Source organism: Diceros bicornis, chromosome 13, assembly GCF_020826845.1.
Source record: "Diceros bicornis minor isolate mBicDic1 chromosome 13, mDicBic1.mat.cur, whole genome shotgun sequence".
In the NCBI taxonomy this organism is placed as follows: Eukaryota; Metazoa; Chordata; class Mammalia; order Perissodactyla; family Rhinocerotidae; genus Diceros; species Diceros bicornis.
In genome coordinates this window covers 30,804,692-30,816,650 of record NC_080752.1, presented here as the reverse complement: position 1 = coordinate 30,816,650, position 11,959 = coordinate 30,804,692, and the positions used below count along the sequence as shown (strand labels likewise).

Here is an 11,959-nt window from a genome sequence, read left to right as displayed (position 1 = left end):
GTTGAGTGAGATAACTAAAATTCACAGAATTTAGTTATTTATTGCCTGCTGTGTGCCAGGCAGCGTTTTAAATTCTTTGTCTTCATCTAATGTCAGTAAAGCTCTCGGCAGGGTAACACCAGTAAGGAGTAACACCAGTGCCCTGGGTTACACTGGGACCCAGCAGGAGGTGCTTGCAAGGGTGAACACGTGGGGCCCAGAGATATCCACACAGCCCACCCCCTGCCTGGTGGCCGGGCCTCCAGGGGAAGCTAGCAGTACTGGAGGGCTGCTGGGGTGATGTCTGCAGCTCCTTGAGGGGTCTCTCCCATGACCCTGGTTCTGCAATGGCCTGGCTCCTAAAACCCTAACCCCTCTCTCTACCTTGGACAGAAGCCATACGTGTGACACCTTCGGCAGTTCCAGGGCAGGACCTCCCATGAAACTTGCCTTCCCCCCAGAAACCACAGGGCACAGGTTGCGCTGGGAACACCTTTTATTTGGCCGCATGCAGCAGGGGCAGGATCGGGGCACTGCTGGAGGCAGAAGGGTGCTTGGTTGAGGTGGGGTGGCCCTGAGAGTGGCAGTTCCAAAGGTGGGGTGGGGGCTCGGAATGCTCTCCAAGCCACGGGGAGCCTGGCGTAGGCATGGAGGTGGACAGGCGGTCCTTACAAACCCCGCTCATCCAGGGCTCACACGCCCCAGCTCTCAAATCAGGGCCCAGTCCTGGCCCTCCCTTGCCCTGGGTGACCAACTGTGTGCAGGATTCCAGGGGTCTTCTGGAGAGCCCTGCCCCCACCTGGTACCCATCTGGCTTCTGGGACTTCATTGACAGTGAGGACAGGCCAGACCTGGCCTGGACCCTGCCCCACCCCGGGCCTGCCAATCTCAGGCAAGGCTTGAGCCTCTGGGCCAAAGCCTCTCTGAGCAGGTGGGCAGAGTGAGGGAGCTGGGGAGTGGTGGAATGGGGCAGAGGACGGGCCAGCAGATCTTCCACTCCCAGATCTGTCTGAGCTACATGGTCACCTCCCAGTGTCTGCACCACAGGCTTGCCAGACATCCTGACTGTCCCTGCCCCAAGGGCCCCCAAAGATGACAGGGAGAAAGGGCCCAGGAGGCGGAGGTAAAGACCCACATCTGTGTTGCCATCTGAGACCCACCCTCGGAGGAAGCTGGGGGAGGAGCCTGGGGGAACACCCTACACCTCCCTAACCTCAGGGGCCCCTTCTCTTAAAGGGGCCCATGCAGGCCTCCCCTACCATCATTCAGGGTGAGACCTCGTGTGGAGAGCTGGCCCCCCACCGCACGTGAGTGCTGCACAAACCGAGAGGTTCCACAAAGAAGAGGTGACTGGGAGGCAAGGATGAACTAGGAGGTCAGAGGGAGCCTGGCCTCCACCTCCCCTTCCCAAGCCCAGCCCTTCTCAGATAGCAGTTTACCAGTCAGGGTTCGGCGGATTGGGGCTTGAGGGCATCAGGGCAGCGGGGGCCTGATGGTGATGCTGCTGTTGGTGACCCTCGGGCCGTACCAGCCGGCCCAGTAGTGAGTGTCCACGCCGCCGTGCTGAAACCAGATGTAGCGGACGCCGGGTGGGTAGTTGGAGAACGTGTGGGAGACCTGGGGGGGCAGGCAGAGGGAGGGAGAGAGGTCAGGGGAGCTGACCCTGAGGGTGGCACTGCCTGAGGGGCAGGGGAGCAAGGAAGGGGCCGAGGTCTTAGTGCTGGACCAGGAGTCGGCAGAACTGACTTCTAGTCCTAACTCTGATTTTGGGCAGACCACCTCCCCTCTCTGTGCCTCAGTTTCCTCATCTGTAAAATGGAGCAAAATCCTGCCGGGTCAATTCCACAGGATTATCTAAGTTAAGCTCAAAGGAACTGAAGGAAACTTTGCAAGCTGCCAAAGGATGTCCAGTACGGTCATCACTAGGCACATGTGATGATTTAAGTTAAAATTAATTAGAATTAGATAAAATTAAAACTTTACTCCCTTAGTCGCATGAGGAACTGGCTCTTATTAAGTGTTGAACAGTCACATGTGGCTAGTGGCTACCGTACTGGGCAGTGCAGACACACACTATTTCTATCACTGCAGAAAGTTCTGTTGGACAGCACTGGTCTAGATCAGGAGTTGGCAAACTGGCCTGTGGGGGGGGGGCACTGCCTGTTTTTGTAAATAAAGTTTTATTGGAACACAGCCGTGTCCATTTGCTAAAGCTATTTTCACTGCAGAATGGCAGAGTTGAAGAGTTAAGTAGTTGTGAGGCAGTACGGCCTGCAAAGCCTAAAAATTTGTATCCAACATTTTTTTTTTTTATGAGGAAGATCGGCCCTGAGCTAACATCTGCCAATCCTCCTCTTTTTGCTGAAGAAGACTGGCCCTGGCCTAACGTCCATGCCCATCTTCCTCTACTTTATATGGGATGCTGTCACAGCACGGCTTGACAAGCGGTGCGTCGGTGCGCGCCCAGGATCCGAGCCGCCAAACCCCGGGCCGCTGCAGCGGAGTGTGCATACTTAACCGCTTGCGCCACCGGGCCGGCCCCTGTATCTAACATTTTAAGTATACATTTGCTGACCCCTGGTCTAGAGAATAATAATAACTGATACTAGTAATCAGTAATAGTTGACCTTTTTGAACATGGCTTTCCCAGCATCATTTCTCTGACATCTTCAGAGCTCAGAAAAGCCAAAGCCCCAGGTGAGCAGCGGCAGAGCTGGGATGTGAACCCAGGCCAGTCTGACTGCAGTCTCAGCCTCGGGCGGCGCCCCTCGCCCCCGTCCCGGCACACACACCTCCCTCCACTTGGCATCACTCTTCTGCTGGATCGTTGCCGGGTCTGGCTGGAAGGTCCCCAGAGGCGCATGCGCTGATGACAGGAGCTGAACACTCAGCTGGTACTTGGACCCGCAGTCCGGCCTGGCTGCGAACCTGCAGGCAGAGGGAGGGCCTGTCAGGGCCTCAGAGATGGGGGGCAGGGTGGGGGTGGGGCGCCTGAGTGGCAGGCCCCCCCCCCCAGACCCTCGCCCCAGGCACTCACCAGTCCTTGACCTCGATGTCCGGCCGTGTGGTGTCCATCAGCTCCTCCCAATACCCTTCAGCCTTGAGGTCCACCACCTGGGACTTGAGGCAGGTGCTGGGGCGGGTGGAGGGGTGGGAGGGGCTGGGGCTCACCACGAGGGCACTGGGGGGCTCGGACTGCCCCTCCCAGAGCAGGAGCGACCCCAGGGTGCAGTGACTTAGGCTTCCCCCCACCCCGAGACCCCCAGCCTTGGATCTTACTAATAAGAAGTCACGAAGTATTTCTTGACCTGGTCATTGGGGAACTCCTTCCTCTGGTCTCTAGAGAGATCCTCCACTTTCCACTCGTCGCCGCCGTTCACGTCCAGGCTCCAGAACTCAAACCCCTCTGGTGGGAAAGCAGAGTTCACATTAAAGGGAAGCCAGCCAGTGGTCACCTTCCCCCAAGTGCCCCTTGTTCCAGGCTCCTCTCCCTGGATCTCGGCAGCTGCCCTCAAGCCCCATGCTGTGGGACACTGCAGACCAACGGTGCTCGCCTCGTGTTAGGTGCTTCCTGTGTGCCAGGCACCATGGTAAGTGATTTCCACTGGGAATCCTGAGACCCGTGATGATGTGAACGACCAGCCCCATTCTGTGATGGAGAACACTCTGACACCGGCCAGATAGATCTGGGTCTAGTCCGAGCTCTAGTCTGGGCTGTGTGACCTTACGCAAGTTGCTTTCCCTCTCTGAGCCTTGGTTTTGTCCTCTGTCAACTGGGGTCAAGAACAGGAGCTGGCAAACTTTTTCTGTAAAGGGCTAAATATTTTAGCTTCTGTGGGCTACAGACTGGCTCTATCACATAGTCTTTTTTTAAAAAAATAACCCTTTAAAACCGTAAAAACTGTTCTTAGCTCCTGGGCCAGATCTGGCTCATGGACCATAGGTGCCAACTGCTGGTCCAGAAAATGGCTGTTGGGGAGTCAAGTGAGGCATCTGAAAGCTCTGGAGAGCTTGGGGTTGTCTCATCATTCTGCTCCAGAAGTGGCCACATAATGGAGAATGAGATTCCCATCCCAGTGTCTAGCTGACAAGTTATAACACAGCAAGGGGAACAGGGAACTCTGATGACTGTAGAAGTCCTGTTTTACCTGTTGTAACGTGCTGGAAAGAAGACTGGATCTCTCATTCTTCCATAAGCAAAGCCCGCTTTGCCCTCTGGGACAGTCCTACTAGCCTAGCCCTGCAGTCAGGGAATGAGGCCAACAAAATATGGCTCTGACTTCCTGGTCTTGTGTCTTGGGCACAGTTTGTCCCAACTGGCCAACATTCCCTCTCCCAGGTCACTGGGGAAGTAATCTTAAGAGTGGAGTAAGAAATGTTCCTCTTGGCCTCCGTTTGTCCTTCTGAAAAGTGGGTACACTAACACTACCCACCTCTTAGGACTATTGAGAGAGCATTAAAGGAGTTAAACTGCCCAAAAGCCTGGCTCATAGTAAGTGCTTAATAAATGTTAGCTGGTATCATGACAGTGTGTGTTGGGGGCATGCCAGACCCACTCTGCACCCCACCTTCAGCACACGGGTTGTGCAGGAGGTTCCTGTGGAGGCTGCGTAGGAAGTAGAAGGTCTTCCAGTCCGCCACGGGCTGGTCCCAGTCCTCGGTGATGAAGCCCTCACGCAGGCATTTGCGCTTCCAGAGGGTCACGAGGTCGATGAGGTCTCGCCAGAGGCTGCAGACCAGGCGGCAGCGCAGGAGCAGCTGGCGGGCGGGCACGTGCGTGAACAGCTCCAGCAGGATGTTCTCAGGCAGCTCGTTGATGTTCCCCGCGGCCATGGCTCTACCTTCTGGACACTCTCCTGTGGTTATTGAAAAGCTACGCTACAGACCCGGCCCCCTCCCCGGGACCTGGTATTTGCAGCACCCCGTGGTGGTGATGGAGGTTCCCATTTCAGCTCTGCCATCTACTCTCTCAGGAAAGTCACCGTGCCTCCCTGAGCCTCAGTTTCCTCCTCTGTGAAACGGGGCCAGGAGCAGTACTTACTCCTGGAGAGGGGTCAAGGAGCCTGTGACACAGCAGACGCTCAGTAAAAGGTGAGCTGTGATTTTTTTTCCTGGCACCTCACAACAGCCTCTAAAGGAGGCTAAGGAGGCCAGGAGAGGTCGAAGGATCTGCCCAAGGACACAGAGACAGGAGCAGAGAGGGGAAGGAGCCCGAGTCTTCTCTGATGCTACAGCCAGGCTTTTTCAGTAGGCCAATCTTTAGAGTGGAAATGACCATGCGCAGCCCCGTCCGGTGCCTTCTCCGCTCTCTCTCCCATCCTCAAAACGGAGGAGGGGGAGAGGTTCGGGGGTGGGGGTAGACGGAGGTCCAAAGGGCTCAAGCGACTTTCCCAAGACCGCGGAGGAAACGATCTGCCCAGCAGGGACTGGAGAAGGGGTGGACTAGGGGGCAAGGCCTTTCCTATACCTCCACCCCCAGCCCCGTGGCTGGGCTCCAGCCCCAGGTCTCCCTGCGGCCTCCCATCTCGCGTTGTGGCTTCAAAATGTCCCTCAAAGCCGGGGCTCGGGTCCCTGGGCATCGATGGCGACCCCAGCCCGGCTCGAGGCCGCGCCGCGCACCCGGCGGCCTGGGCCCTGTCCGCGCGGGGCCGCCCTCCGCGCACTGCGGCGCAGCCGGGGACCGCTGAGCGCGCCCGCTGGACCCCGCGCCCACTCCCGCCGGTCACCTGCGCTCAGTCGCCGGCGCGCGATCCCGCTCGGCCGCCAGGGCTGAGCCGGCCGCCGCCTGCGCTCGCCGGAGGATGCGGCCCCGCCCCCGGGCCCCGCCCCCACCGTGACGTCGGAAAATCACCTGGGGGGCGGGGACGGAGGAGCTCTGCCCCCCTCCCCCCGCCTGGGCCGCGCGCCCCGCACCCTCCGCACGACCCAGACTCTCCCTGCCCCCTCGCCTCCTCTTCCCGGCAGCCACCCCCGGAGGGAGCTGGGAGATGCCCCAGATCGGAACCCCCCATTAAAAAAAACCGACTCCCGACCTGTCCCGGCCTCCTGGGTCGGCCGAGGAACCGGTAGCCTCAGGCCTGGGGCCGACCGCTCCCGCCTGCGGGGCGTCCGGGCGCGGGGCCAGGGCGGGGCGGGGGCGGGGGCCTTTAAGAGGCAGGGCCGGCCGGGGCCCGACCCAGACGCGGGCAGCGCCTGGACTCGCCGCCGCCGCGGGACTCCGGCAGCCCCGCAGCGCTCCGGCTCCTCCTCCTCTCGCGACCGTCCTCGCAGCGATGGACGGAGACGGTGACCCAGGTAGCCGCCGCCGCCCGCACCCACTCGCTCCAGCCCGGGAGGGGAGGCAGGGGCAGGCAGGCGAGTGGACAGAGAGGGGGCATCGGAGAGCGAGAGGGCTCCAGAGACCCAGCGCCGCAAACTTTCACCCAAGCAAAGCCCTTGAGACAGTCTCAAAGAGCACGATCCTCTGGTCCCTCGGTCTGGCAGGAGGCCTCGCGAGGTGACAGGCAGGGAGGGAGGACTCCTGGGTCCCCCTTACGCAGGAAATAGCATGAGAGTAATCCCACGTTCCCACCTCCCAGCTCCTGAGGGTCTCTGGGGCTGGGGTCTGGGACGCATCTGGGATGAAGGAGGCTGCAAGCCTTCTTCTTCTATCAACTTCTTCCTTTTGCCAGCTCTGATCTGTGAGCTGCCTGAATCCCCACGGATCTCTTGGGGTTCCTGGTCTCTCGCCACCCCATCCCAGCCTTCCTCCTGGGCTCCGTTGTCTGGAGGGGCTGCCCTTTCATCTGGGTGGCTGGATGCCCAGTGGGGACCAGGCCAGCGGTGAGGGAGAGTTGGGACGCCAGCTCTTGCCGATGCTCAGGGCCCTCTGAGACTGCCCAGTCATCTTGCCTGGCACCAAAGATGCCCCCTCCTCATCCCTCGGTGTCCCCCTGGGCCTGTAGGGGTGGCCTGCTGAGTCAGGGTGGGAACAAGACCTGCAGGTGGAGTCCCTCGCCCCTTCCTCAGCAGGCCCATCTGAGAGTGGGCATGGCGTGGGGGAGGCAACAGGAGACAGACCCATGCCCACTCAGGTAGCCCAGCCCTCTCTCCTGGCCCTGAAAATCCCAGCTCCTTCAGGCCCTGGCCCCAATCTGAGGCCCCCTGGCCACACCCTTTATAGGGCCCAGAATGGGCTCCTGCTCTTTCCCAGGGCCCAGCTATTCCCTGGACTCCGGGGCCCAGTCCAGGTGAGTGATTCAGCCGCGGAGGCGGCGTCCAGGGCCCAGATAACTTTCTGACAGCAACAATGTGGGGAGTTGTGTGTGTTTGAGACAGGGTGGGGGGGCCTGTCATCAGATCTGGGGCCTAGTGTGCCAGGCCTGGGGCCAGGAGAGGGGACTGGGGGAGGTGCACCTTTCGGGGGAGCATCAGGTGTCCACCTGGGCCAGGGCAGGGCAGGGGGAGGGGTAGAGAGGTGAGGACACTGGGCCTGGCTCCCCAGAGAGCTGTGGGCAGCAGGACAGGCAGGTGATGTGGCTTCAGGGCCCAGCATTTTCCCCTCTGCCTTCCCACTATTCTGCGGAGTGACTTGGGGAAAGCCATTAGGCCCCTCTGGGCCTCAGTTTCCTTTTTGCCAAAAGGAAGGGGGTAAAGCCCCACGTCATTAAGATGTGGCAAGAAAATGCTAATAATGGAGGGAAAGTGCTGAGCGCAATAAGATTCACTGAATGAGGTTTCCTGAGGACGCACTGTGCGCCCCGGGTCTCAAGAAGAGGTACACCCTGACTCAGCTCTCGGGGGGTCTGACTGTGTGGCAGGGGGAGAAAATGCTGCTGCATGGGAGGAGGTAAAGGGCTGGCAGGCTGGGGTCCCGGCAACGCCCACTTGGGTCTAGGCCCTGTCTGTTCCCTCCCCCAGTGCCCGGCCTGTTTCTACTACCGCCTCGGCCTTCCAGGCTCTGGCCCTTAGGAACCCCCCACCCTAGGTCTGAAAGCGGTGGCCGCCCCCCTCACCCAGAGTGGCCCTGTCTCCCCCCCACTATCTCTCCCTCCTCCAGAGACACTGGGCACTCGGTATCTGCTTACTCAAGGCTTTGATGGCCCAGCTGAGGCCGGCTGGGATCCAGGGGCCAGTCTAGCCTGAGGCTCCTGACACCTGTCCACATCCTTACAATTCAGCATGCCCTTGCCCCTCCTCGGGGGAGTGAACATCAGCACTGTCCAAATGGTCTGGCACAATGATTACCCCACTTTACAGATGAGGAAACTGAAGGCCAGGGATAGGAAAAGGAGGAGGAAGAAACCTTCCTTCCCCACGCACGTATTACATGGTCTCTTTTAACAGCCCCTCTTCCCCATCCCCAAGTCACACAGCAGGGGCTGGTGGGGTTCCACCCCTGTTCTCCCTTCCCTTCAGGCCTCGGATCCCATGTCCCCTGCCCTAACACTAGCAGTGTGACTTTTGGCAAGTCACTTCACGTCTCTGAGCCTGAGCATTTTCATCTGCAAAATCACAATCCTCACAGTGCCTCCTAATTCAATGGATCATTTTATCGAGGCTGGTGGTTAAAGGTGGCCCTGGAGCCGGACTGCCTGGGTTCAAATCCAGGCTCCAACTGCTCATTCGCTGTGTGATCCTGGTCATTTCCCCCGTCTGTGCCTCAGTTTCCTCATCAGTGAAATAGGGATGGCAACAGGAACAACCTCACAGAGATGCTGTGAGGATTTAAAGAGTACATGACGTTAAAATGCTTAGAGCAGTGCCTGACACTTACTAAGTGCCCAGTAAACATTAGCTGCTGCCCGTGTGCCAGGCAGGGTGCCAGATGCCAGGCACTGGGGATGAGGCAGTGAGTTTCCCAGACCCCGTTCCTGCCCTCATGCCCTCAGTCTAGTCCTGAGAAAAGTGTTCATAAACCATCACACCCTGGGACAAAAGCTAGGAAGGACGGGAACTCGGGATGGTGAGAGGATGTCATGGGGGAAGTCTGGAGGGCTCCCCTGAGGAGGTGACGGGAGCAGGGATCTCGGAGGGTGGTTGGGAGGATGAAAGGAGTTCCTGGGTGAAACGTGAAGGCAGTGCTGTAGATGGATGCCGTTAATATTATTATCAGTTGCTGTCATCTGCTCAAGTATGGGGTTTACAGCCCCTGCAGGGGAAACTGAGGCCTCTGAGGCCGCTCTTCGGACTTGGGGCTGGTCTGCGCCCCGGCCCCCGTAGGCCTCCTCCGAGGGGCCCCAGCTGCGGATGGTCCGAGGGTGGGTGGGGCCGGATACCCGACACTCGCGGTTCTGGGCCGTGGAGCGGGACAGTCTGGGGGGCGTCACAGCCCTCCCCCGCCCCTCCCGCAGAGAGCGTGGGCCAGCCGGAGGAGGCGAGCCCGGAGGAGCAGCAGGAGGAGGCGTGCGCGGAGGAGGCGAGCGCCGGCGAGGAGCGGCCCGCGGAGGAGGAGGAGGAGGCGGCCTACCTGGACGAGCTGCCCGAGCCGCTGCTGCTGCGCGTGCTGGCCGAGCTGCCGGCCGCCGAGCTGGTGCAGGCCTGCCGCCTGGTGTGCCTGCGCTGGAAGGAGCTGGTGGACGGCGCCCCCCTGTGGCTGCTCAAGTGCCAGCAGGAGGGGCTGGTGCCCGCCGGCGGCGCCGAGGACGAGCGCGACCACTGGCAGCAGTTCTACTTCCTGAGCAAGAGGCGGCGCAACCTGCTGCGCAACCCGTGCGGGGAAGGTGAGGGGTCACGCCGCGTTACCTGGGCTGGGGAGCTCAGTTCCTCCATCTGTAAAATGGGCCAGCCTGCTTGGAGGGTCAAGTGAGATAACGTTCTTGGCGCAGTGCCCAGCACAGAGTAGCCCCAATAAATACTGTACTGTTATCTCCCCGCCGCCTGCTCCCTGGGGGTCTCTTTCCCGGCTCCTTCCACCCTCAGTGAGCTGGGGCAGGACAGGCCCTGTGGAGGACCGTCCCAGGGGGCAGAATCGGGACAAACGGGAAGCGCTTACCATTCCCCCCCATCACCTGCACACCGCGACACCATGAGATAGCACGTGCGCCCGGCCCCCCACTACAGGGGCGAGAGCCAGCCCCGCTGCACCGTCAGCGGGGACTGGGTGACCAGGGTGGGGCTGTCGTGTTCCTGCAGAGGACTTGGAGGGCTGGTGCGACGTGGAGCACGGTGGGGACGGCTGGAGGGTGGAGGAGCTGCCCGGAGACTGTGGGGTGGAGTTCGTCCACGACGACAGCGTCAAGAAGTTCTTCGCCTCCTCCTTTGAGTAAGGAGAGGGTCATGGAGGGGAGGAGGGGGAGGGGCCTCCACTCCGTCCTGACTGAGTTCCCCCAGGTGGTGTCGCAAAGCGCAGGTCATCGACCTGCAGGCTGAGGGCTACTGGGAGGAGCTGCTGGACACCACTCAGCCGGCCATCGTGGTGAAGGACTGGTGAGGGGCGGTGGGAGCCGGGCTGGGGCTCTGCGGGGCTTTGGGGGAAACAGGGGTAGGGGCAAACGAGCCACGGGTTTTCAGGAGAAGGTGGAAGTCCACCGCCCTTCCTGAGTTTTAATGTTGGCATGTTTTTTGTGTTTTAATATCCATCTGTGGTCCAAACAAAACGTGTCTCTGTGGGCTGGCTTTGGCCCCAAGGTTGGGTCTGGGCCACCTGGGGTTTAGTCCTGGGGCGGGTCACTTTCTCTCTCTGGCCTCAGCTTCCCTGTCTGTAAAATGGGGCCATGGGCAGTCGCGGCCGGCAGGGCTACCTTCCGCAGAAGGCCGGCCGCGGTACCGCTCGGCAGGGCTGAGGCCGGCCCGGCTCCCTCCCCCGGGGCAGGTACTCGGGCCGCAGCGACGCCGGCTGCCTGTACGAGCTCACGGTGAAGCTGCTGTCGGAGCACGAGGACGTGCTGGCCGAGTTCGACAGCGGGCAGGTGGCAGTGCCGCCGGACAGCGACGACGCGGGCTGGATCGAGGTGAGGCGCGGAGGGGGGCGGGGCGGAGGGGCGGGGCCTGGGCGCGAGGGGCGGGGCTCGTGGGCCCCGCCCACTGGAGCGGGAGAGGCGCGGTGGACCGACCCGGGGCTCAGAAATCCAGGCGGGTAGAGACGGGTCGTGGCGCCCGGGGTGGGGTCGCCGGCGGAGGCCTCAGGGTCCGAGCTGACCTCCCTACCCGGCCCCCCAGATCTCCCACACCTTCACCGACTACGGGCCCGGCGTCCGCTTCGTCCGCTTCGAGCACGGGGGGCAGGACTCCGTCTACTGGAAGGGCTGGTTCGGGGCCCGGGTGACCAACAGCAGCGTGTGGGTGGAGCCCTGAGTGACCCCTCCTGCGGCTTCCCCCAGCTGCCCTACCTGGGCAAAGGCCCGGGGTAGACAGCCTTAGTCAGCAGCATCCTCACCTTCCCCACCCCCACGCACTCCTCTCCCGCCCCTCACTCCAAGCCCAGCCCCCACACCGGGAGAGAGGGTTTGGTTGGCATATATTTGCGTCTAGAACAGGAGATGGGTGAGGGCATGGGCCTGGTCCGGGCCCACCGCTGAATCCCCCGCACCTAGCACAGTGCCTGCCACAAAGTGGGCGCTCAATAAATATTATTTGTCCAAGGAAGGATGAATGAACAAACGGATGAATGAACACCCTTCCCTTCCCATCCTTCTCTGTCTCCTGAGGGCCCCTGGCCCAGCCTGGAAAAATACTTGGTGGGGCTCCAGCTGCTCTGGTTTCCAGGCGCCGTTGGGCCAGTGCAGAGCTGGCCAGGCCTGGGCTGGCCGGACAAAGGCTGGGATTGTGAGGCCAAGGAGCCGGGAGCTGGGCCTGGCGCCTGACTGACACCCGAGCTGCCCAGAGGCCAGAAGAGGGTGTGTGAGGGGGCTGGTCTCCAGGCCTCTCTTGATCCCACTCCCCATTCCTTTCTGAAGGCGGGATGGTGGGTGGGGCAGCATGTGGTCTGGGTGCAGATCCTCCTGGGCCCGGGGATGGATGCCAGGGGCCCAGTGGGGGATGGGGGGTGGGGGATGGGGGA

The 11,959-nt window shown here is 61.1% G+C and overlaps 2 protein-coding genes across 3 annotated transcripts; one reads left to right on the top strand and one right to left on the bottom strand.

Moving 5' to 3' along the window:
* Positions 1 to 437: 437 nt before the first annotated feature.
* FBXO44 (F-box protein 44) lies at positions 438 to 6,067 on the bottom strand. Of its 2 annotated transcripts, none has more exons than XM_058552890.1 (6): positions 6,012 to 6,067; positions 4,548 to 4,835; positions 3,259 to 3,385; positions 3,017 to 3,112; positions 2,772 to 2,907; positions 438 to 1,596 (listed from the first exon to the last, which is right to left on the bottom strand). In XM_058552890.1, exons 2-6 carry the CDS (start codon positions 4,810 to 4,812, stop codon positions 1,453 to 1,455), a joined length of 768 nt encoding a protein of 255 aa, XP_058408873.1. In that variant the 5' UTR covers positions 4,813 to 4,835; positions 6,012 to 6,067; the 3' UTR covers positions 438 to 1,452. The 2 variants fall into 2 exon arrangements, with proteins under 2 accessions (XP_058408873.1, XP_058408872.1); XM_058552889.1 differs by lacking the exon at positions 6,012 to 6,067 and adding an exon at positions 5,706 to 5,755.
* Positions 6,068 to 6,185: 118 nt separating this feature from the next.
* On the top strand, positions 6,186 to 11,545 carry FBXO2 (F-box protein 2). Its single transcript, XM_058552013.1, has 6 exons — positions 6,186 to 6,273; positions 9,312 to 9,680; positions 10,093 to 10,222; positions 10,291 to 10,386; positions 10,772 to 10,910; positions 11,119 to 11,545. Exons 1-6 carry the CDS (start codon positions 6,252 to 6,254, stop codon positions 11,251 to 11,253), a joined length of 891 nt encoding a protein of 296 aa, XP_058407996.1. The 5' UTR covers positions 6,186 to 6,251; the 3' UTR covers positions 11,254 to 11,545.
* Positions 11,546 to 11,959: the final 414 nt, after the last annotated feature.